Consider the following 23,176-nt stretch of genomic DNA (forward strand, 5'->3'; position numbering starts at 1 on the left):
CAGCACCCTCCTTTTCCTGTGATCTGCATAAGAAACAGATCTGTGATTTCACTGGAAATCCACCAGCACTGTCTGTCCCAGTGTCCTCCCAGAAGCTCCAGCCTCAGTTTATAGCTCATTGAAATTTCAGCTCAGTCTCGGAATTCATTAACACCAGCCAAACACAACCACGAATGTGGACTTAAAATAATCCCTGGCTGCAATCTGTGGCAGTCTCTTCCTTGGGCTGCTGGAAATAGCCCTCACACGTCACCTGACGTAAGGTTCGCCGGGTTATTCTGGGATATTCCGATAGGAAAGGGCTTTGTGATCCCCTCCGCTGAGGGATCTGGCAGACACGCTGCCCCCGGCTCTGACATAAACCACACCACAGCTCTGCGAAATCCCACCCGCCTGTGCTACCAAAGTCACCCAGGAGCCGTTTCCATTAGTTGCGTCAGCTCAAGAATTTGCAGGGAAATAAATATTAAAATGACAAATTCCCTTTTCTTCTGGTTTCATAGTTCTCCATCAAACCTGAAAGATAATTAGATAACATGGGCTTACAAATTAAACCATCAGAGCTGGGTGACTGCCCACAAACAAACCGCAAAGTACCCAAGGAACAGGGACAGGACCAGGACCGGGACTGGGCGCGGCAATGACGTGACGGGAGTGGCAGGGGCGAGAGAGTGCAGGCCCACGGGCGCTGCCGCTCTGGCCGCCGGAGGACTCGTTCTTTATGGTCCAGGAGGACTCGCTCTCTATGATCCTGGAGGTGTTCGTCTCTATGACCCTGGAGGACTCATCTCTATGACCCTGGAGGACTCAGTCTCTATGACCCTGGAGGACTTCATCTCTATGACCCTGGAGGACTCATCTCTATGACCCTGGAGGACTCTGTCTCTATGACCCTGGAGGACTCTGTCTCTATGACCCTGGAGGACTTCGTCTCTATGAGCCTGGAGGACTCTCCCCCCGTCCTGGAGGACTCGCTCGCTATGGCGGCCTCAGCCTCCCCACGGGCCGCACGTCCCGGCATGCCCCGCAGCTGTCACTAGTCCCGCCGTTCCCCGCAGCAGCCTCACTTCCGGCCCAGGCGTTAAGATGGCGACGCCCATGCACCGGTTGATTGCTCGCAGACAAGCGTGAGTGGGCCTGGGGGGGCCGCGCTGGGCGGGCACGGGCTGAGGAGCGGGGGGCGCTGGTGGCCTCGGGGCGCTCGGCGTTTTCCCGGTGCTCTGAGGCCTCCACGCCGCTGCGCTCTGTCCCGAGGGGAAACCGCCCCAGAACACGGCTGGGGCCAAGCGATGGCGGCCTCGGGTGTCCCGTGCGCGGCCGGGGCTTGGACCCGAGGGTGGCGGCGCGGCCTCTCCCGCTCAGGGCAGCGGTTCGGTTGTGCGGAGGCTCCGGGAGCTGCCGGTGGGAGCGGGCCCGGGGGCTCGGGGAGCGGGGAGGAGCTCTCGGGGTCGCTTCCCCGCTCCTCACCGCACACACAACAGCTCACACGTGGCTTCATGTGGACCGTGAGAAGTTTGCGGAGCTGTAGAGAAGGCAAAGAAAAACCGAGCGAGCGGCTCTTGCTCAGCCGGGGATGTTGCAATCGAGTAATTCCCTCAGCACCGAAGGGATCTGATTGCAGAATCCTGAGACGAAGAAAACACATTTTTGCTTGTTTATGAAGTGCAGCGAATGTGTGTCCCACTCCCGTGGAATGTTGGCTTTGGTTTTTCAGCTCTTTCTTGGTTTGGGTGAATGAATTTATTGAATTTATTGAATTTATTTCTCTTGTTTCAATTTTTGGACAGCAGGTTTTTGCCTAATCACAATGTGCAGGATGTGGTCACGAATTTTTTCAGGATTTAGTAATGATTTTTTTATTTTCCAGTGGAAAATAACTTGGTATTTCAAAGTATTCCTGGAATGCTTGTTCTTTCGAGTTGGTATTTTGTTTGAGTCAAGGACTCAGTTTTTAGATTTGCTGTCTTTGTGCTTGCTGTGAGATCTGTCAGCCTTTGCTCCAGGCTTGGGGTCGCTGATCCTTGCTCAAATTTCCCTTCAGTTCTGTGCTTTTCATTAGTGCCAGACTCGTTAGTGCTGATGTACTGGTTGTAGATCTGCAGCTGCTGAGCAGGGCTCATGTTCTGTTAATTATCTTGGCTTTAGGGTTTAATCCTTCACCCTTTGAGCTTCCATGGGATTGTCTGCTGGGGAGAGCAGTTCTGCAGCCCTGCCAACACTGAGTTTTATCCAAATTGTGGGTTTGGGGTAGGTCTGAGGGAGACAAACTCTGATTTTGGGGATTGCAACTGCTCTGGCAAGGAGACAAAGGCACAGCAAACCCCTCTGAGCTGTTGGGTTCTGTTTATTCCCACATATTCTGATTCCTGCCCAAGTTCATTGTGCTCTCCACGCTGGGAGTTTCATCAATTTTTTCGTGCTGAATATTTCTAAGGCTTGAGGATGAAGCCAAATGCTCTGCATTGAAAAAGTGATGAATGTTCAGCACAAGATTCCATTCAGGAACTGCCACAAAAAGTGGTGGCTGAAGCTGAGGGAGAAGCAATTCAGAGCTGGGCTGGAAAAGGGAAAAATGCTCAGTGCTGCTCTGTCACTTCATCCTCATCCATGGATCTGGGAGCTTCCTACATCAGCCAGGCTGCAATTTCAGACAGCTTAGATGGGGTGGCCTTGAAAAATTCAGATTTTGGTGCTTGGAACAAAAACTGGAGGTGGCAGGAAGAGACAGCAGTGGCAGGGAACTGAAGGGGCACAGCCCTGAGCTCAGGACTAATTTTGGCTGTGACCTTGAGCAGTCCCGGGCTGGGCGAGTTCCCTGCTTTGTAAAGGAGGAGAGCAGCTGGGAGAGGAGGCAAAACAACTTTGCAGAGCTTCAGAAGAGCACCTTAAGAGCTCCAGCATGAAAATAGGAGTGTTTTCCCTTCCCTGATTGCTAAAAACGCCCAGAGGATTTTACCAGAGTGAGATCTGAAATTGAGTGTGAGCTCTCCCTGCTGCAGGTGTTTGGGGAGGTCTGGCTCCATTCATCTGCACAGAATTTGGGAATCTGATTGTCCCAAAGATTAACCTTAGGCCAGGCTTTACCAGCTCCTGACTGTAGTTTATTTGGATTTACTGAGAGCTTCTCAGAGAGTCCTGGGCTATGGGTGGGAATTGGGCAGTTTGGGATTTGGGTGTTTAATTTCAGGAATTAGAAATGAAGCTGCTGCTCTTTGTGCTAAAACAGAATTTCAGTGATTTTTCTGAAGCCAGAACCCCCTGCAGCTGTTGGGTAGCAGCCAATTGAGCAGTGTGATTGTTCCCATGTGAAAGTGTTTTAATAAATGAAGATCTGTTTGCCTGAATTCTGTGTCTGCTCGGTGTTACTGCTCATTCAAAAGAAAATCTGAAGCACCTGGGAACATCTGATTTAATAATAGCTTGATTAAAGCTGCATGATAAAAAAAACTAAATCTTTTTTCAGTGGATAGAACAAACCTGGAATGAGTTACTTAAGCAATTCTGCATTTTTCTAGGGAGGCAAACAAGCAGCATGTGAGGTGTCAGAAGTGTTTAGAGTTTGGCCACTGGACATATGAATGTAAAGGGAAGAGGAAATATCTGCACAGGCCTTCAAGGACAGCTCAGCTGGCCAAGATCCTTAAGGAGAAGGAAAAGCAACTCCTGCTGCAGCAGAGGTAAGAGTGGCAGAGTGAAATGTTGGCTTTATTGAAATAAAAGATGTTATCCCAGACCATTTTCTGTCATCTTTTCCTCCAAACTGTGGGATGTGTGCTTAATGTAAAGCTGATCTGTGCTCTGGGTGAAATATGTACACTCAGGTCCTAGAGAATTAAAATCAACATTTTAATTTCATTAACACCTGCTCATCTGAAATACATTTAAAACTGTTTTGGCCTGTCTGAAACAAAAACCAGGCACTGAGCCAAAGTTAAATCAGTTGGAGCCTTTTTGGTAGTGGAGTATCTTCCTGAATTCCCTGGTTGTTTGATTTCATGTTTCTGTGCTGTCCAAGCAGATGGGTGTGAAAGCTGTAAATGCATTTATAGCAAATTCTTGCCCCATGTCAGATTTGCTGTTCAGAGCTGCAGTTAAAGCTGGCCCAGCCCTGCTCCTGCTGCTCCCTGGGAGCTGCAGGGGTCAGGCAGGTGAAGGAGACTTGAGATATCAGCTTTAACTCAAGCATGAAGTAAAAACATCTCACTGAATTGCACAATTATTTCCTCTTGTGACAGCCCAGGAAGTGGAAAGGACAGAGAAACCTCAGCAGAGCTCTGCATGTGGCACCTGATTTCCTTTCCACTTTGCCCTGGGAGCACATTTTAATGTTTCCCCCCAAGCAGACCCAGAGGCAGCAGTAATGCAGCACCTCACTTTTGCATGGAATTTTTATGTGTCAGGGTTGGTTTTGTCACTCCAGTTTGGTTTCAGGAGCTGGAGAGGCACAGGGTCACTCCCAGTGCCACTCCTTGCACCTGGAATTCCTGAGGGTTTGGCCACGTGTGCTCAGTCAGTGCCACTTGCAGCTCATCCCCCTGCAGGCAGGGAGAGCATTCCCAGCTTTTGCTGCTCCTGATGGGACAGGGACAGGAGGGTGGGAGCTCAGCCAGGGCTCTTTGGCCTCCTCAGCTGCTCCAGCTCAGCAGCAACTCTGAGTCACAGGCCTGAAATCCTGCCTTGAGTGGAGACTCACGAGCTTGTGAGGAGAGTGATGTAAAGGGATTGATTTTGAAATTAATTTTGATCCAGTGAGTAATTGGGAAGCAATTAGGAGTCATCCGGTGTTGCAGATAGGAGTGCTTGGACTCTGACACTTGGCTCCATTTAGAGGCAAAATATCTTCAGAGACTCAAGAATTTTAGGCTAAATTTGAGTTTAAGGCTCAGATTATTTCCTTGTTGCTTTTCTGCCCCTTCTCTGGTGGATTCTGCAGGTTACCACTGGAGGATGGTGAAATGAAGGTGAAATTCCTTGTCCTGTCCTTGGGCTTGAATCTGAGTTTGGGATCATTTTATGTGGGAGTTTCAGGATTGGCCAGTCTGGCACAAAAGATTTGGAAGCTTTTACAGTGAGGAGGGGCATGTGCTGGGGAAAAAAATCACCTTGTGGAAGGAAAGCTGAGTAATTCCCAGGTGGGAGCAGTGTTTAATCCTGCTCAATGGGGCTGCATTCCCTGGGTTTATGTTCCTTAGCTGTGCCAGGAGGGATCCTGTTCCTTTGCTGCCAGTGCTGCACTTCCAAGGATGAAGCTTTTTCTTCATGGAGAAACGATTTCCTGTGTCACATTTGTGTGACATTTTTTGTGTCTCTTGCTTTGGGAGAGTTGGGTCTCCCCCAGGTCTGCTGTGTCACCACCTTGAAAGAGCACAGGAATCATTAACCAGAGGGCAAACCCAGCCTGAACAGGTCAATATTTACCTGTGACAACCTCAGCCAGGCGTTTTCAGCATGAACTCCTGGCCCAGTTGTTCAGTGCTTTGCCTGGTGTTGGCTCCCAGTTCTGGTGGCCACTCTGGAGGTGTCACTGAGCCCCTGGGTGCCAGCAGGGCTGGGAGCTGAGGGAATGCTCCTTCCTGGGGGTGCTGGAGCTCTGAGCCCAGCCCTGAGCTGGGTTTATGGCTCTGAGGGTGAGAGCAGGAAGCCCTGGAGTAACTCCTGAGTAACCCACACCTTACACACTCCCTGAGTTAGGTCCTGTCTCCTCAAAGCTGCTTTGGGGTTTAATTCTGTTCTCACAGTCACTCCTGTGCCCTGGGAATGCCCTGGGTGCCTGCAGAGGGTCTGAGACCTTAGGAATGTAAATATGGACAGGAGGGATTGGAATCTGAATATCAGTGAATCCTCCCCTTGCCCACAGCAGGGCGTGGGGAGTGTGGAAAATTGTGTGATGATAATGTTTTCATGCCTTATGTGTGAAAATAAAAAATCACAGAAACCTCATTTTTCTGGTGGCACACAAGGATCTTTCTTCTGTGGCACCACTAAAACTGTGTGAGGGGATGAACACTTGGGAATCTGAGACACACATAGCTGGAAAGCATCAATATAAATGGATTTTGCTGTTTCTCTTTGCACTTGGAAGAAATGTAAAAGCTACAGGCTAAGTCAAGCTTTTACCCTTGATTTCAATCAATTCACTTATTGCTAATTATAGTTACACACAACTTCTTTGTATCCTTCCCTCCTGTGCCTTTCACATCCCAGCTGCTGCTGTCCATACAAAATGAGGCAAAGGGGAGAGCAGAGCATAAATAGCACAGAAAATTTCTAATTAGAGGTGAATTGCTGGGTTTTCCTCCTCTGCCTCACAGGTGGGTTTTGCTCTGCTTTGCCCAGTGAATATTAAACTCAGCCTCAGTGTGCTGCTATTTATTTAATTTTCCTGTTGCATTAATCAAAGCCATTCTTTTTCCCCCCCTTAATTAGCACTGGAGAAAGTGCTGCAGAAAAGAAGACCAAGAAAAAAAGGTATGTGGGGATTGGTGGGGACTGCTCCTGCACTGGCTGTGCCAGCAGAACTCTGGGAAGGGGGTGGCAAATGTCAGCTTTGCAAATAAGTTTTGGTTTTGCTGCTTTGAGGCTGTTACCAGCTTTTGTCTGACAGACATCTGGAGAATTTCTACTCCTCCCTGTTCAAAAACTCTCAAAATTCTATTCTCTGTTTTTCTCCCTGCTGATTTTCCTCCCCTTGCACGATCATGCTGTAGTAATAAAAGTTTTCTTATTTCTGCCCCAGAGTCCATCAGGATTCTGAAACAAGGCTGGATTGGGGGTTTCTGGTCTCTCATTGCTCCACCTGCCCATCCTGCTCTGATTCTGCTGTTTCCATTCCCTTCTCCTGCCAGTTCTCTCTCTCTCAAGCTTTGTCTAGAGGATGAAATAAAACATCCTAAAAAACCCAACCCCAAAACCAAACAAAACCCCCCTCATTGATCCCAAACTAAACCAAAATCCAGGAAATGACCCTGCCCCTCTCCAAGTCCTGGTTAGAGCCAAGAACTCTTTTGACATTGTTTGTACTTTACTTTGCATTAATGTTTACTTGGGAATTTGCTTTCTTAGCAAATGGAAAGGAGGAACAGCCAGAACTGTGGCTGGAACACTCCTGGAATCCTGTAGGGAGTTTTACACCAGGGAATGTCTGTGCAGTCACAGCCCCAGCATCTCTTGCCCTTCGTTGTCACTTGTGTGTCTCAGTCTGATCTAAGCCACTTTTCAGGAGGTTTTTAAAGGCCAGGCCTTTGCTGTGTGTGGCAGGCAGTAAAGAAGGCAGAGCAGATCTTTGCAGTGTTCCTTTATTCCAGGCTGTCCTGTGGAATGTGGTTGACTGCAATGCTGGGCTGTCTCAGTGGGTTTTAGCACAGGCTGCTTTCCCAGAAGTGCCAATTTATTGCTGGGGTTATTCAGGACTGGTGAGATCATGAATTAACTGGTTTTGAGCTGGGCAGCTCAGGCCTCTTCCTGCCTCAGACACTGCAGCCTTTGCTGGCATAATTATTTACAGAGTATTTGAGTAAAAGGGCTCATGGGGAAGGGAAGTTTGGGCACTTTCTCCTTAAAATTTTAAAACTCTTGTTAATCTGAATTATTCTGCTTCTGTGCAATCACAGAATCTTTCATTATAAATTTATTTCCAGTCAGTTTGCTCTTTAGATTTTTATTATAATATGGGAAAAATTAAATGTGGAGAATCCAGCAAAGTTCCAGATTTAGATTAAAACTAAAAGTTTGGGTTCTGGCAGGAGGAACCTTTTCCACAGAGTGTGTTTGTTTTGATATAAACACTAATAAGGGAGCTCAGGCCTAACCAGAAAAACAGGCTGAGGCAGAGCAGCTGCTGCAGAGCCCTGTGACCTCAGGTGACAGAGCCACCTTCCAGCTGTGCTTGGCCTCAGTGTCCCCCTGCAATGTCTGAGTTACCCCTGAGAGCCCCCCGGGTATTGGAGCACGGGGAAACCTGCCTGGATCAACAACAGCAACCTCCTGCTTCCCTCCTGGCTCCCTCCTCTCCTCAGGCCCCACAGTTGTGGGTTGGGTTCAGGGGTATTTTGGAAAGCCCTGGGGGTGTTGGAGCAGAGCAGGGTACCAGCCTGGGTTCTAACAGAACTGGGCACAGAATCAGACATGAACTCTTAGAAACTTGTCCTAATGAAGATTAATTTAAAAATTTACTACTTTGAAAATTCTGTGCTTTCCCAGAAGTGTGTTAAACCCTTACAGCCTCTGCAGTCACGTTGCCAGATTGTGTTTTGTGCTGCAGTTTTAGCTGTCCCCATCTCCATCCTCCTGCTGGCAGTGCCAGCAGCCCACGTGTTGCCTCTCCTGAGAACAAGTTCCTGCCTGTTTCCTCTCCCTGCCCCAGCTCTTGATTCCCTCTGCTAGAGGCAGCTCTTAGTGCAGTATCCTGATGTTTCTGGGAGTGGGTTTTGGAATAAACCTGAACACTGGATGTCCATGGATTCTGTGAAAGGTGATCAGGAAAAGCAAGTTGAGAGTTACTCAGGGGATCCTCTGATTCCTGCCCATCTCATGGGACTGCTCAGATTGAAACTACTACTCCCATATTTTTTATTTTCCCTATCTTAATGCTGATTTTTTTTTCCCCAGAAAAGTCAGTGTTTAAGCAGCCCTTATGGATTTATCTGTAATGAACAGTCCTTGTGTCTGCACACAGAGATGGCAGATTACAGATATATTATGAAAACTTCAGTGCTTTATGGCTTAATCCACACCCACATTTGTCAGCTGACAGGGCTGATATGATGAAAAAACCTCACACTCTTCATAACCTTAACACAGGCACTTCCTGACTTGTTACATTTAACCAAACCCTCTGATAAAAAAATGCTGCATTAATTTTCTAATGGTAACAAGATTCTGCAGTATCATAATTTACATTTTTGGATGCTCTTTGATTGACTTTGAGTGGGAAGGGAGGTGAATCAGTATTTTGTACTTCGGGGAAAGATCCCTGGGAGAATTAAATTGTATTTTCTTGGAATTCATATCACCCCCCCTTAATCAGAGATGTTGATCTTGAGAACAATGGCTGCAGGAAGGGCTGAACATGAAAAAAAAAGTGCAGAGCATACAGAAATCCTCTTTGCTGTGTTCATCATTCTGTCTTAATCTTGGATTGTTTCCACCCTTCTCCTCCACCTGGAAATCACAAGCATGCTGTAGTGGCAGGTGCTTTGGGTTCTTTTGCCAGCAGTAATCTAAGAACAGTTTTTGCTGGGAACAGCTCTGACCTGGGTGAAATCACTGCTGGAACCTCCCCTGACTCTTGCAGTGGCAGAATTTCTGTTTTGCAGTGTTGAGGCAGGGACTGAGCCTGGGTCATTTTCCCCAGGCCAGCAAAGCTCCTGCTCAGGGCTGGGAAGGAGATCCTGGCCAGCTTTTCCTGCCTGCCCCTCTCTGCAGTGCTGCTGGGTTATGTCATGCCCTGGGGCCACTCTGCCACTGCTCACATGGCCAAAATCCACTCATCCAGGAGTGGAGAAGGGAGGGGAGGGCACAGGAATTCATCTTAGGTGGTGAGGCCTGGAAATTTCGCTGGTGAGCCGTGGAAATTTTCAAGGCAAATAATTGCTGTGGATGATTGCGACAGAGCAGAGGGAACACTGTGTGTGTGTGATGGGCTCTGGCACAGCTGTGCTCAGCTCTTTGTTCTCTCTCAGGTCCAAGAGTGTGACCAGTTCCAGCAGCAGCAGCAGTGACAGCTCAGCCAGTGACTCCTCCTCCGACAGCGAGGACTCCTCTGCCTCCTCCTCCTCCTCCTCGGACAGTGACAGTGAGGACAGCAACTCCTCCTCCTCCTCCTCCCCCTCCTCCAGCAGCTCTTCTTCCTCCTCCTCCGACTTCGAGTCGGATTCCAGCTCCTCCAGCAGCAGCAGCAGCAGCAGCACAGACAGCAGCTCTGAGGATGAGCCCCCAAAGAAGAAGAAGAAGAAATAGCTGGGGAGGTGAAGGACTGCTGTGGAGTGAGTGACACTGCCCTGCCAGGGGCTGGAGCACACGGCTGCCAAACATTCAATGGTCAAACATTTCTACTGCTCAGATTTCTAAGTGTTTTGTATAGATGTTCATAGGACATGGAAGGTATTAAATGGCACGTGAGACTAACTGAGAGAGTATTTTTGTGGTTTATCCTTTTATGGAAGATTTTACTTTTTTAGTTCCAAAAAAAAAGAATTCTATCATCAGATTTGTTTATATGAGCTAAAGTCCAGTAACCTGGATGTTTACATGCTGGAAAGCAGAAGCTTTTTGTTGCAGATTATGCTGTGCATCATGTGCTGTTCCTCTGTTAATGACAGCTTCACTTCCATTGAGAAAAATCCTCTAAACTGCTCAAAGCAGAAGTTTTTCAGTGCTGCTGTGGAGCTCTGGCATTGTTGAACCTGAATGCACAACGTGTCCCACACAGAGTCTCCCACCTGCCCGGTGACAAATGGATTCTGTGCTGCTGAGTTTGTGTTCCAATGGCTTTTCCTGATGCTTCCAGGTCGAGTCTTAATTGCACCATCCAGCTGAGCTGTGTTGATTTGTTACTGATCAATGTAGTGCTTGTCCTGCCCACAGCCCCGGGGCTTTTCACTCCCCTGTGTCCTTGCTCTGTGTTGGAGGTGTTGGTGTTGGAAAGCAGCAGCTCGGTGAATTGGGGCTGCTGCTGCTTTAGGAGTTTCATCTTGGTGCCTTTTTTTTTTTTTTTTTTTTTTTGTAAATTCAGTGTTATCCCAGTGAGATAAGGGCTGGAGTGGGTGTTCTGCAGAACTCCACCAATAACAATCTGTAATATGGTCAGAAAACCAGAGAAATCTTAACAAACAGAACTGGGCATATTTCACTGGATGCTCAGTAAAAGAGACTCCTCGAAGTAAAGGTCTCAGAGGAAAGTGTTCCCCTCTGGATGTGTTTCCCAAGGAATGTGTGAAATGCAGGATTGTGTTGGGCACCTGCTGAGTGACACTGCAGGAATTCATTCTTTGCTCGTGGGAATGGCCCTGGAGAAGCAAGGGAGTGCAAAACCCCCACAAACCCAACAAGAGCAGATCCAAACACGCTGCAGAGCAGGGATTGCTGGGTGCAGAGTGGCAATTATTTGTTGTTCTGGTGGATCAAAGCTAAGTTGCCATTAGTATTTTGTTTGGTGATGCAGTCTCCTGAATTTCTTATTGTTGGAGTGCCCTTTTTGGGGAGGGGGCATTAGGATAAATACAGTAACTAAACTATTTTTTATATTTTTATGGAAAAAGTAGTGTGTAGACTTACTTTGGAATAAACTGTACTTATTTAAATGTTTGAAAATACCTATGTTGTGTGTCTGTGTGTGACCACTCCTGTGTTTTACAGAACACGCTGCAGACTGTAAATAAAACTACCACAAAGGTGTTGAAGTCTTGTGGAGTGAATGTACCATTTGATGGGAAAGTGAATAAATTATTAAACAGTAATTGCTAACTTGATGCTTACTGCAAATATCTAAAATATTTGTGGTGTTTGTGTGCAGGTTTCAGCTGGAGTTACCCTGGCATTCCCTCACAGAGGGACAGGATTGCTCCCAAGGAGGTTCTCCAGCAAGAAGTCACTCTGTATCCAGATAAAAAAAAAAAAAAAAAGTTTAGTTTCAAATACAATGTTTATATTGGCTTTTTTTTTTTCTTGCCTTTTCTGGTTACTTTGTCTCTGCATGTTCTTATTTTACAGACTAACACCCCCCTCCTTGATCTGCCGCTGCCTCAAATCCTGCTCTCCTGCTGGATTAGGAGTTTTATAAAAACCCTGTTAACCAGGAATTCTTCCAGGGGCTGCCTCGTTTAATCCCTCCCACTCCAGGCAAAGCTGCCACTGCTCATTGTGGGGGAGCAATTGATGCAGCCTGGCAGGAAAACAGCCTCAGGAAAAGCTGTCACCTTTCAAGGAGAAACGCTGGGAACAGAGGGGAGAGCAGGAAAAGGGAGAGACAAGCCCAATTCTGAGTGCAGGGCTTTATTAACACAACCAGCTGCCACTCAGAAACGGGTTTTGGGCGCCCTGGCTGCAAGTGTATTGTACAGTCTCTGTGGATTAGTGCATTGCTTCATTTTCTTAGGGAGGAGTCCTTGATAAACAGGAGGTTCTCCAGGGAATGGATTTGCTTTGTGAAATTCTGTCTGTCCCAGCTGTGCCTCGAACACCTCCTGGCACAATGGATCCTGGCTGAGGTGCATCTTCCCAGCCTGCTTTGTTCCCCCAGCATGTGGGCTGCAAACCTTGACACCAGAACAGCAGAGAATCCCAGAAGGACCTGAATCCATCCAGATCCATGGGCAGGGACACCTCCCACTGTCCCAGCCCCAATGTCCAGCCTGGCCTGGGACACTGCCAGGGATCCAGGGGCAGCCACAGCTGCTCTGGGCACCCTGTGCCAGGGCCTCACAATCCTCCCAGCCAGGAATTCCTTCCCAATATCTCACCTATCCCTGCCTTCCAGCAGTGGGAAACCATTCCCTGTCTCCTAAACCTCCATCCCTTGGAAATCCTCTCTCTCCATCTTCTCTCGCAGCCCCTCAAACACTGGGAGGCCACAATTGGGTGACCCTGAAGCTTCTCCTCTCCGGGCCGAACATTCCCAGCTCTGCCCGCCTTTGCTGGGAGATGGAAAGGGCCGGGATCAGGATGGGGATGGGGCTGGGATTGGGCCGGGATCGGGATCGGGATCGGGTCGGGGATGGGGCCCGGGATGGCCCTGGCGGTTCCGCACCGCCAGGGGGCGCCGCGCGGCGGGCGCGCTCCCCGCGCGCTGCTCACGTGACTCTCCCACCGCCCCGTGAGGGAGGCGGGGCCGAGCTCAGGCCACGCCCCCACGCACGCGCGCGCGAGCGCTCCGCCGGGGTCACGTGGGCTCCCCGCGCGTCACGTGATCGGGGCGGCGGCGGCGCGCGGGGGCCGCCGGGAAAGCGCCAGGCGGGACCGGGCCGGGATCGGGATCGGGACCGGGACCGGGCCCAGCGTAGCCCCGGCCGAGCCGCGGTCCTGCCCGAGCCCTGCGAGCCGCCAGCCCGGCGCCGGCCCGCCATGGACCGCCGGGACCCCTACGGAGCGGCCGCCCGCTTGTGAGCCGCCCCCCCCTCTCCCGGGCCGGGCCCGCCCCGCGCCCCCCGGCGCTCCGTGACTCGCCGGCGGCTCCTCGGGCCTCATCGTTCGCCGGTGGCGGCAGCCAGGAGATGGTCCGGGCCTAGCGGAGCGGCCAGCGCAGGTGAGCGCGGCCCCGCCGGGCCTCCCGCCGGCACCGGGACAGCGCCGGGGCCGAACCGCCCCCGCCCCGGCCGCTCCCGGGACATCCCGGCCGCTTCCCCGCGGCGGAACCGGCGGGCCCGAGGGCGGGATCGGCCGCTCCAGGCGCATCTCCCGCCGGGAGCCGCGGATTTCCCCGCGCTTTCCCCGCCGTGACACCCTGCGGAGGGCGGGGGTCCCTCCCCGGGAAGCAGGACCCGGGGCATTCCCTGGAACGGGAATTTGGGTGGGGGGGGGGCGGCTCGGTGCTGGCGGGGCCGCTGCGCTGCCCTCTCCGGTGATGGATTTAATCCTGTTCCGGTAATTGACGTCAGGGCTTTGTTCCTTCCCCTTTGCTCTCCGCGGTTCGGGGCCGGAGCCGCTCCGGGATGGAGCGGGCAGGACCGGCACGGGCTGCGGGGCTCGGGGGCTCCGGGGGCCGGGCGGGGTCCCGGGGCTGCCGCGCTCACGGAATTGGCTTCGGGCAGGTGCTGCCGCAGGTCAGGGAAGGAAGAGTCTGAGTTCCGGACACAATCCCGGCCCCGAGTGAGTGGGTGGCTGTTATGTAAAGCCCCATCCCTGGTTGGGGGGTTCTATTGGACTTTGTGAAAGAGCAGCCGCTTAACATTCCTGGACTCTGGGCTGACTTTTCCTTTTTTTTTCCCCTTTTCCAATGAACAAAACAAAGCACGAAAGTGTTGAGATGTGTAACCCAGGTGTTGGTGCATTCAGTGCTGTGTCTGTGGTTCTTTTCTGGAAATGAACAAGTTGTTAACTGAATTTTGGGGGAGAACCGAGTGCTTATGCCCAAAACTGTGGGCAGATGCTGTACAATGGGCAAGGAGCCTGAAAAGGGGCAGATGTGAGACCTGCTGTCCCCCCAGCGCCTCTCTGGCCTTGTTTGATCATTTTCTCAGGAATTCTGGTGGTTTTAAACATTCCCAAGTTTCCAGTGATGGCAGCCAGGCCCTGAGTGTTCTTTCTCAGTGTCCCACTTGGGAATGAGCTGGTTTTGCTCAGGTCTGTGTGTTTATTTGTCACCTGGGCTCCCTTCCAGCTGCTGATCTCTCAGGTGGATTTTTAGTTCCTGACGTTCCTTTGAAACGACTGAATTCTTCTCTCGGATCCCTGGCGAATGGGGATTTGCAGCCTGGGGGGGTTATTGCAAAACAGGGTTTAGTGAAGTGCTTTGCAGGAGTGGTTGTGCACCTGATTGGTCATTTCATGGTCTCCTCTAATGAGGGAAACGTGATTAAACTCCCCAAGCTGCTGTTGTGTGTTGGCCTGGAGGTGTGAGACAGTCCCAGTGTCACCCTGGAGTTACTCAGTGGTTGTACTGGGACTGGGGCAGGTCTTGTTGGTCAGGAACAAAAGAGAAAATTTCTCTTTTGGCACTGTGAATATCTTGGCTTTAATAATGTATCAATGTCAGTTTTTGTCATTTGCTGCCTCCTGTACAGTGTGTTTGCAGCTCTGTGTGAGAGCAGACTCTCCTGTGTTCAGGATTGAGACAATCCTGGCATATCCTGAGCTGGGAGGGCCCCACAGGAGCATCCAGTGCAGCTCCTGGCCCTACACAGCCCCAAAATCCCACCCTGGGCATCCCTGGAGTGATGTCCAAACACTCCTGGAGCTCTGGCATTCCCTGGGGAGCCTGGGCAGTGCCCAGCACCCTTCCCAAAATCCATCCTAACCCTCCAGCCCTTCCCTGGGTGCTGTTCCTGTCACTGTCACAGAGATTGGAGCTGTAGCCCCCGATGAGCTCTGACCTCAGGCTCCCCTTCCCCAGCAGAACAATCCCAGTGCCCTCAGCAGCTCCTTCATGGTCCTGCCACACCCTTCTCCGTCCCCATGTCCCTTCTTTGGATGCTATCAGTTTTTAATCTTTTTTTATGTCGTGGCCCAAAAGTGTCCCCAGGACTCCAGTACAGTTTTAACAGCAGTGAATGAAAACTGAATTTGAGCTCTGATCTCAAAAGCTGTCTCAGGTCCCTGATATTTCCTCTAAACATCTTTGCAGTTCTTATTTTATGTCTTTTCTCCTTGTCTCAAACATTGAACGAGACTGAGCCCCTGGGGGCAGTTTTTGTGTGAGAAGCCACACAGCAACCCAGAAAAATAATTCATGTTTATGTGTTTAGCGTTCTTGCCAGTTCTAGTGACCTGAACTCGATAAAACACTATAAAACCCCAGTGAAATATGGCTTGGGATTTCTAGGGTGTTTTTTTTAGGGAGCTGGAATGTGCAGATGCTTTTGCATGGTTACGACCCAATTCTTTAATGAGAAGATTCCACATTTCTGTCTGCACAAACCACAGAGTTCGCTTCTTGGAGGCTTTGTAGATAAAGAGCAGCAGCAGCAGCAATGTGTCCTGAGGTGGCAGCTGGCCCAGGACAGGGTGGCATTTGCACCCCAGTTGTTTCTGTGGCTGCTGGAAGATGTGCTGTGCCCCGGTGTTTTCCAGTGTGGGTGCTCCATGTCGGATGTGACTAAGGAGCTGTGTGACTGTGCCCTGCTGACTGAGACAGCAGCTCTTGGCATCTCCTGGTGCCTGGCACCAGGGACTCTGTGACCAGGTGCTGGTGGAACTGCTGGCATTGTGTCCCTCAGTGCTTTTCCAGTGCTTAGCACAGGTGCCAGAGCTGCTGGTGGCTGTTGCTGATGCCTCCCTCCCTTCCCTTCCTGCTCATCCTCTTGGTTCGGGAGTTTTGTACTCATCACTGCTCTTACTCTTTGCTCCAGATCATCAGAAATTTGCAGTGTTGAGGGTAGAAATACTGAGAGTCGAGTCTTGAGAGCTGAGCCAGGAAGGCAGCACCTCTGCCATGGGCAGATTTGGGCACGTGGAGAGAGCTTGAGCAGCTTCCAAGAGGCCACAGCAATGTGTGTGCTGAGCTGGGAGGAATGTGAGTTGCAGTGCCATCTTTGGAATCCCCCTGTGCTAGGATGTAGGACTAGTCTGGAGTTTTGGTGACTGAGGTTTCTTTTCTGTGGCAATAATTGTTCTTAATTTCAGTTTGTTACTCACCTGTGGTTTGTTCTGCAGGCCTGTTTCCTTTCTCTCGTTACTATGGTGTCACAGTTATCTTCAGCAGAAGCTCAGAAATAACTAAATTTGAAATTAGATACCTAAACTTCGGTTTAGATGACATCCACAAAAGGAATCCTTCCCTGTGAGGGTGGGCAGGGCTGGCACAGGGTGCCCAGAGCAGCTGTGGCTGCCCCTGGATCGCTGGAAATGTCCAAAGCCAGGTTAGACATTGGGGCTTGGAGCAGCCTGGGACAGTGGGAGGTGTCCCTGCCATGGCAGGGGTGGCACTGGGTGAGCTTTGAGGTCCCTTCCCACCGAGACCTCTTGTCCTCCTTCACCTTCAGTGTCTCCCTCAGAGTGTGCACAAAACCAAGATGAGATTGGTGTCACTTTCTCTGAACTGGGAAAACAGAACACCCTGAGCTGTGGGGAGATGGAGAGGCTGCAGGATGAAGAGGAAGTGTCTGGAAACGAGTCAAGAAACTTTAACAGATTACATTTAGCTAGAGCAGGGTTAGATGTATGTAAAATATCTTGCTAACTGTGTTAAACTAAGAAAATAAGCAATCAAGTTCATAGAATTGCAAAAGTCAAGATGAAAGAACTTGTGTGGCAGTTATTCTTCTCTTACAGGATGGTTCCTTCTCTGCAGTCACTAATGACTAAGGAGATGCTCTGCAGCTTGTGAAATGACAGGGCTGCTGTCAGTGCTTAGGAAATCCAAGCACAGCCCCTGCTCCTTCCTGTCACTGAGCCTCTCTGAGCACAGTCAGCCCCAGGTGCTGAGGCTCTGCTCTTCTCTGCCTGTGGCTCTCCCTTGCAGGAATCCAGGTTTATTCTCTTTCCAGCTGCTTGCACTGGATGCCTGTGCTCCAGCTGAATTAACACTTCCCAGTTTGGAGCAGTGCTGGTGCTCTCTGGGGTGACCCTGTGCTGTGGCACAGCTCCTTGGGGCTGGGCCAGCCTTGGATGTGCTGGCCAAAATTCCCTGGAGCTGGGCAATGTTTGCCTCATGCACTCGTGTCTCATTTGGTGTCTGCCATCTCCCCAGGCTCTCAGATTTTTGCTCCTTTCCAAGTTTCTTTCTTCAGCTCTGTGTTTCAAACCCCTCTTTTCCCTAACTCTGTCTTTTCTCCCCAGTGCTTGGAGTTCCTTGGGTTGTCTTGTCTCTTGTTCTTACTTGGTTCATTAATTCTTGGTGATGATTGTAAAACCTGGGTTATTAACTGCCAGTAGCACAGGAAACAAATCTCCTTATACTCCATACTGTACAAACTTGGAATAAGGGAAGTTCTTGCCCTGAAGTCTTGAACTAATTTTCTCCTGTTAACAGCTCATTAAGAGAAATCTTCCTGCTCATCTTTTTATGGAAAACAACACCTCATGAGGCAGCTCAGAGCCCCTTGTACTGACTTTTTTTTTTTTTTTTTTACAGTTCATCTTAGTTTTTATTCACATCACAACATTTATTGATAAATTACTTGAACGTGCTGCTTTCATGTTTCATAATTAAACAAATCAAGTGTACTTTTACTAATGTGCAATCCTGTAGTGCTCATGTTTTCCAGGAGAGCTGTTCTATCATTCCATATCTCTCCCTATGGAGAGGTGTGCTCCTCTGCAGCCCCACAGCAGTTTCTCTTTATTCCCAGTACTACACTGGGAACATAAAGAGGTAGGAGAGCAGAGGCAGGATAATGGTGTGGTTCTTTTCAGTGTGTTTGTTTCTGAAGGATTGATGTTCCCACATTATTTGCAGTTTCCAAGAGGAGCTTTAAGCTGGAAACTTCCCTCGGTTTTTCAGCTCACTGGGTTCCTGGGACAGGAATGAGCCCTGCAATGGTTCTGTTCCTCCTGCAGCTCCTGGGTGTGGCTGAGGGTTGGGAAGTGTCACAAAAAGTCTCAAACCAAAGCTTGAGTCCCAAAATTTCCAGCTTTTCCAAGTCTGTAACCTTTGCTGTGTGTGGTGTTAAAATGAGAAGGCAGCCAGGTTTTGGTGTCACTTTGTCATCTCCTGGAAGCTGGTGTCTCACTGGAGCTGGGTGATACATCACTTTATTGACACACTTTTTCCAGTTTAAGAAATAAAAAAAAAAGAAATGTTTCATTTGCAGAACCAGACACTGGGAAAACAGTGTTTGTGATCAGTGACAAGTTAAACTCCTCAGACAGAGGAAACTGTTTCCACTTGTCCTTAGCTGGGATTCTAAAATTTCACCGATGTCAATTGTTCCAGAGCAGATATTTCCCTCAGCAGTTGGTTCCTGTGGAAATTTCATGCCATTGAACAATCATTCAGTTTTTCACTTAATTTTCCTTTGAAATTCCTAGTGTTCACTTTCCTTGATGTGACTCTGTTGAAGGTGTCTGATTTTAATTGAGTATTGGACATTTATATTGGTTGTCTATTATATTTTTATATAAATTAGGCTTCAAGAACTGTGTACTCCCACCTATTTCCCCATTCCTGCTGAACATGACTCTAAAAGCTCAAACTTGACCATAATTGTCCAGCTTTGTGCATTCACATGGAGATTTTTTTTGTTGTTGTTGTTTGTTTCTGATTTAATTTAATTTCCAAAGGACGTTAAAGAGATTTCAGTGATGGAAGTGCTTAAATGGTTTTAATCAGGCTTTGATGTGCACAAATCATTAAAACGAGGAGGATGAAGAGATCAGAGTCCACAATTCCCTTTGTATGGTTTGGCTGCAGAGGAACTCAGGAGAGGAGTGTTCAGGAAATCCCAAAGGCACAGCAACAGCAACAGGACAAGGGAAAAACAACCTCAATCTGTGCCAGGGGAGGTGCAGGCTGGATTTTTGGGAAAATTCCTTCATGGAAAGGATTGTCCAGCCTGCCCAGGGCACTGCTGGAGTCCCCATCCCTGCCTGGGTTGGACTTGGAGGGCTTTTCCAGCCTAAATAATTCTAGAATTCTGTTTTTTCCCACAGCAAACCAAAAAAAAAAAAAAGCTGCATCAAAATAGGAATTTCATTTGTGTGATGTCGTGTGTTTTGTAGGCAGAGGAATAGCCAGAGTTTATGTGGAAAAAAAAATAATTTGAGAGATCTGCCAACGTTATTTTCTGGTGTTGCATTACAATTAACATAAACATTTCCTTATTTAAAGATAGTTTGTAAATTGTTTGGTCAAAATCCAGATTTGAAAACATTGAAGATGGAAATTTCAGAAAATTGAATATGGGAAACAGGTTGAAGGACTTAAAGGAACATGTTGTGACTTCAGCAAGTTGTCCTGTGCTTTGGCATAAGTAAAATGAACTTGCTTGGAAATTGCTGAGTGAAAAATGCTTGATTTTACAAAAATCTCCTCATATTTTTTGTATTTTTGTAACTTCAGGAGGCCTAGAAGCACAAAGATTGGCCAAGAGGAGGTTAAATCCATTGATGTACTGATATTTTCCCTATCTCCTGGGGGTTTTTTTAATGTTCTGAGTTGTCCTCTATGGAACAGAACTTCCTGAGAGTTTGTTTGTGTGTTTTGAGGAGTTTTTTTTTCTATTTTGGAGTGAGGTGCTGTGTTTGTTTGGCATTTCCCATTAAACCTTCCAGTTCACCTCTGACTCTTGGTGCTGTGGAGCTCCTGGAATCCCCCCTGGCTGTGGCTGAAAAGAACTGTGAAATATTGCTTTAAATTGCCTGGTGAACTTTGGGATTTCTAGTTAATTAATTTATTTTTCAATTAATTAATTTAGATTTCATTTAGCTTTCTGATGCTGATAGGATAAATTAGTATCATATTATGACATTGATTTGCCACGGTGGAAACTGGTGTTTGGTGTAAACCAGCCAAAAAAGATAAAGGGTTGAAAAGGTTTTTCCTGGAGCCATTGCTAGTGCTGAAAGAGCTGCACTAATTATATTTAATGAGCAAAAAAACACAAGTAAGGACTTTGCACTGTGACACATTCTTAGCCAATAATTACCAGAAATATGTTTTAATAGGAGAGTTTTAACAAGTAGTCTTCAGCTTAAATTTGTTAATCACTAATAACCTCCTAAAAAATTACTTTCTGCAGGTTTTTTTTTTTCTTCAGCTTTCTCTCTCTCTTTTTTTTTTTTTTTTTAGTGGAAAAAGTTGCATTATTTCCTGGCCACGTGAAGCAAGGTCCATGTTGAATTGGCATTCAAAAATGTTTTTGTTTTTTTTTTTTTTGTCTTATTTTTTCAGAGGAGTGTTCAAATCTGTCCAGTCATGATTTGCTGACAGACTTGAAGCTCAAGCAGGTCAGAAATGGGTGTGGTTTAATCTTCATTGCTATTTTAGAGGATGAAATTTGGATCTCATTAGCTGTTCTAATGGGTTGATTCCATGCCATATAATTTATTTCGATGCATTATTCAATTCTAAAAAAAATTATTATATGTGACTCTCACTATAAATAGTGAATCATACCTTTAAAAAAAATTAATTTGAACTTGTGCTTAGAAGAATTCCATTAATTGAGCCTGAACTAGGGGTGTCCATCAAAGCTGCAGCTTTTCCCAGCATTTTTCACCATGGAATTTCTGGGGCACTTGGAAGCACTTTTGGCTTTTCCAGAGACATTTCCAGCTCTGACCCAGCTCACTGCGAAGTGACCTCTTGCATGAAGTGTTTTAAAACCCAACTGAATTTTGACACAGCTTTTGCAATGGTTCTTGTGTTTGTCTTTAACTTGGTGTCACAAAAAGCTGAACTTCTCTTTCTGGTGGCAAAACTCACCGAGTCTCACTGGTTGGAAATGAAATGTGCTGGTAAAATTCTGTGTTTTGTAGTTTCATGTCTTTTGGTTTAAGGCCACATCCAGAAAAGTACAAGAAGTTGTAAGAACTTTGGGGGGGAAAAAAAAAAACCCAAACATCATTATTATGGGAAAATATGATGTCATTTATATTAAAAGAGTTTGTACAGCTAAATTAATTAACTGTTTTCCTGAGGTAAAGGATACTGCACTAAATGCCCTGTTACTCAGTGGGGGCAGAAACTGGAATATTTTGCTCAGTCTCCTCAGGGGGATTATAAAGTACAGGTGGCATTTAGTAGGTAGGCTGAAAAATGAAAACTTTCCAACTTTTTAAGCAGTGTTTGTTTGGAAGCACAGCACATCAAAGCTGTGCCTTTCCTGCTGCATTTCACTTTCCCTCTGTAGATAGTTCTGGGCCCTTCCTCTCACTTCCAAATTTTTTTTGCTCTGCCTGCAAATCTTACATGTTCCTCTTCCCTCGGTTTTTCCAGAGTTTTAGCTGCTCTGTGCTCTCATCTTCAGCGTGTTTAAATTTAAAAAGAAAGTTTGAAGGTACCAGGAAGCATCCAGGTCTCAAAGCTGTCATGTTCTGACAGCAGATCTTTGTCAAGTAGGAAATGATGCTGAGTTTGATAAAACTTTTGCATACAAGTTAGGGCTGCAAACTGGGAGGGAAAACTTGCATCCTCACTTTTCTGGTCTTCAGAATTGTGGATTTTGTGAAGTCTTGGAGCTGTAAAGCAATCCTAGAACAGTGGGGGAGCACTGGCCCTGTGAGAGTTCAAGCCCCCACTTTTGAACAGATATTAATAGAAATACATTGATGATAATTTAGAAAATATATCGGTGTGCCATGGATCCACCCTGGTGGTTGTGGTGCTTCCCCTGCAGTTCTGGATTTCCCTTCAGGCCTCTCAGTCGTTCTGTGGCTCACCCCCAGTGGTTTCCCATGCTCTTGGGTAGAGTGAAATCGTTGAACAATGAAGTTTTTATCCTGGTTGCTCTGCTCCCCGCCATCCTCCATCCCTCCAAGCACGTTGCAGGGTGATTATCTCAAAGCCTGCCGGGAATTCTGTGAGGGATGCAGAGCAGTGGCTGAACCTTGGTCATGATGGGAAGTCCAAGATAAATGTCTCATGAGATTGCACACAGATGATCTTACACTGAGGAAGTGACAGTTAAACCAGGGCAAAGTGTCTGATGAACTTATTCTCTCCTTTCTTTTTCTCTTATTGAGATGGGAGAAGCATGTGAAGCTCGAATGTGATTTTCTCCTTTTTGCCTTTTCACTGCTGGTTTAGATGGCACCTCATTAAAACCTTGTCTGCTGTTTTAAATCTTACACAGAGCAGATTTATCAGAGAATTTCTGTCAAGTGAATCCTTTCTTAATCCTAATGCCACAGAGTTCATAGCACTCAAATGTAATGATGTCTTTTATGAAAGTAAATTATTGGGAGGAAGTCAGAATGATAATAGCCAGATTAATGTTAGATGTCTGAATAACTATTGCTTAATAAAATCTAAATGCCAATTGTCTTGGCTTCAAAGTTTAAGCAGATGAACATGTAGGCACAGGAATTGGGTTATTAAGTTTCTGCCCAATTAAAGGGCAGAAATTTGTTGGGAAACTGTGTTGGAATATGCTTTGGCTGGCCTGTGTGGACATGAAAGGATTGCATGTAAAAATGCTGGATTTTTGTGATGGTCCATCTTTGCTCTGGGGGAATTAAAGGCTCTCCCAGAGATGGAGAGTGGGAGATGGAATTAGGCTGAAGTTGGCTGGGATGAGATTTAACTGAGAAAGAAAAGAGCGTTCCTGGTGGATGGCTGAGCTCGAGGTCAGTGCACTGCTGGTTTGGTGATCTCAGCTGTGATGGCTCAGGGCAAGGAATTTCACTGCCTGGGGAAGAAAATCCCTTGTTCCTCAGAGGAGATATTGCAGGATGAAGCAAATAGAAATGCAAAGGCTTGGGAAGGCACAGTTGAAATTCAGTTTTGCTGAGCAGCAGCAGCAGCTTCACTTCCCTGTCCTGGTCCGGGCTGGTTCTTGTGGCAGGAGTTCATTGAGACTCAGCTGGAATCCTGGCCTGGCTGCAGGGTAGGTGCAGAAAATGACAATTTTAGTGGCTTTGTGGC

At 47.7% G+C, this 23,176-nt stretch overlaps 2 protein-coding genes across 3 annotated transcripts in view; both read left to right on the forward strand.

Moving 5' to 3' along the window:
• The first annotated feature begins 970 nt into the window (after positions 1-970).
• On the forward strand, positions 971-11,463 carry ZCCHC10 (zinc finger CCHC-type containing 10). Of its 2 annotated transcripts, none has more exons than XM_014888324.2 (4): positions 971-1,127; positions 3,516-3,677; positions 6,427-6,468; positions 9,681-11,463. In XM_014888324.2, exons 1-4 carry the CDS (start codon positions 1,087-1,089, stop codon positions 9,955-9,957), a joined length of 522 nt encoding a protein of 173 aa, XP_014743810.1. In that variant the 5' UTR covers positions 971-1,086; the 3' UTR covers positions 9,958-11,463. The 2 variants fall into 2 exon arrangements, with proteins under 2 accessions (XP_014743810.1, XP_088030216.1); XM_088174090.1 differs by lacking the exon at positions 971-1,127 and adding an exon at positions 1,465-2,247.
• A 1,537-nt stretch (positions 11,464-13,000) lies between these two features.
• Positions 13,001-23,176, forward strand: part of AFF4 (ALF transcription elongation factor 4) — a 46,585-nt gene continuing 36,409 nt past the window's right edge. Inside the window, exon 1 of the mRNA XM_014888299.2 lies at positions 13,001-13,240. The gene's annotated coding sequence lies outside the window, so the exon portion shown is untranslated. The remainder of the gene's footprint in view (positions 13,241-23,176) is intronic.

Source organism: Sturnus vulgaris, chromosome 15 (assembly GCF_052056855.1).
Source record: "Sturnus vulgaris isolate bStuVul1 chromosome 15, bStuVul1.hap1, whole genome shotgun sequence".
Taxonomy (NCBI): Eukaryota; Metazoa; Chordata; class Aves; order Passeriformes; family Sturnidae; genus Sturnus; species Sturnus vulgaris.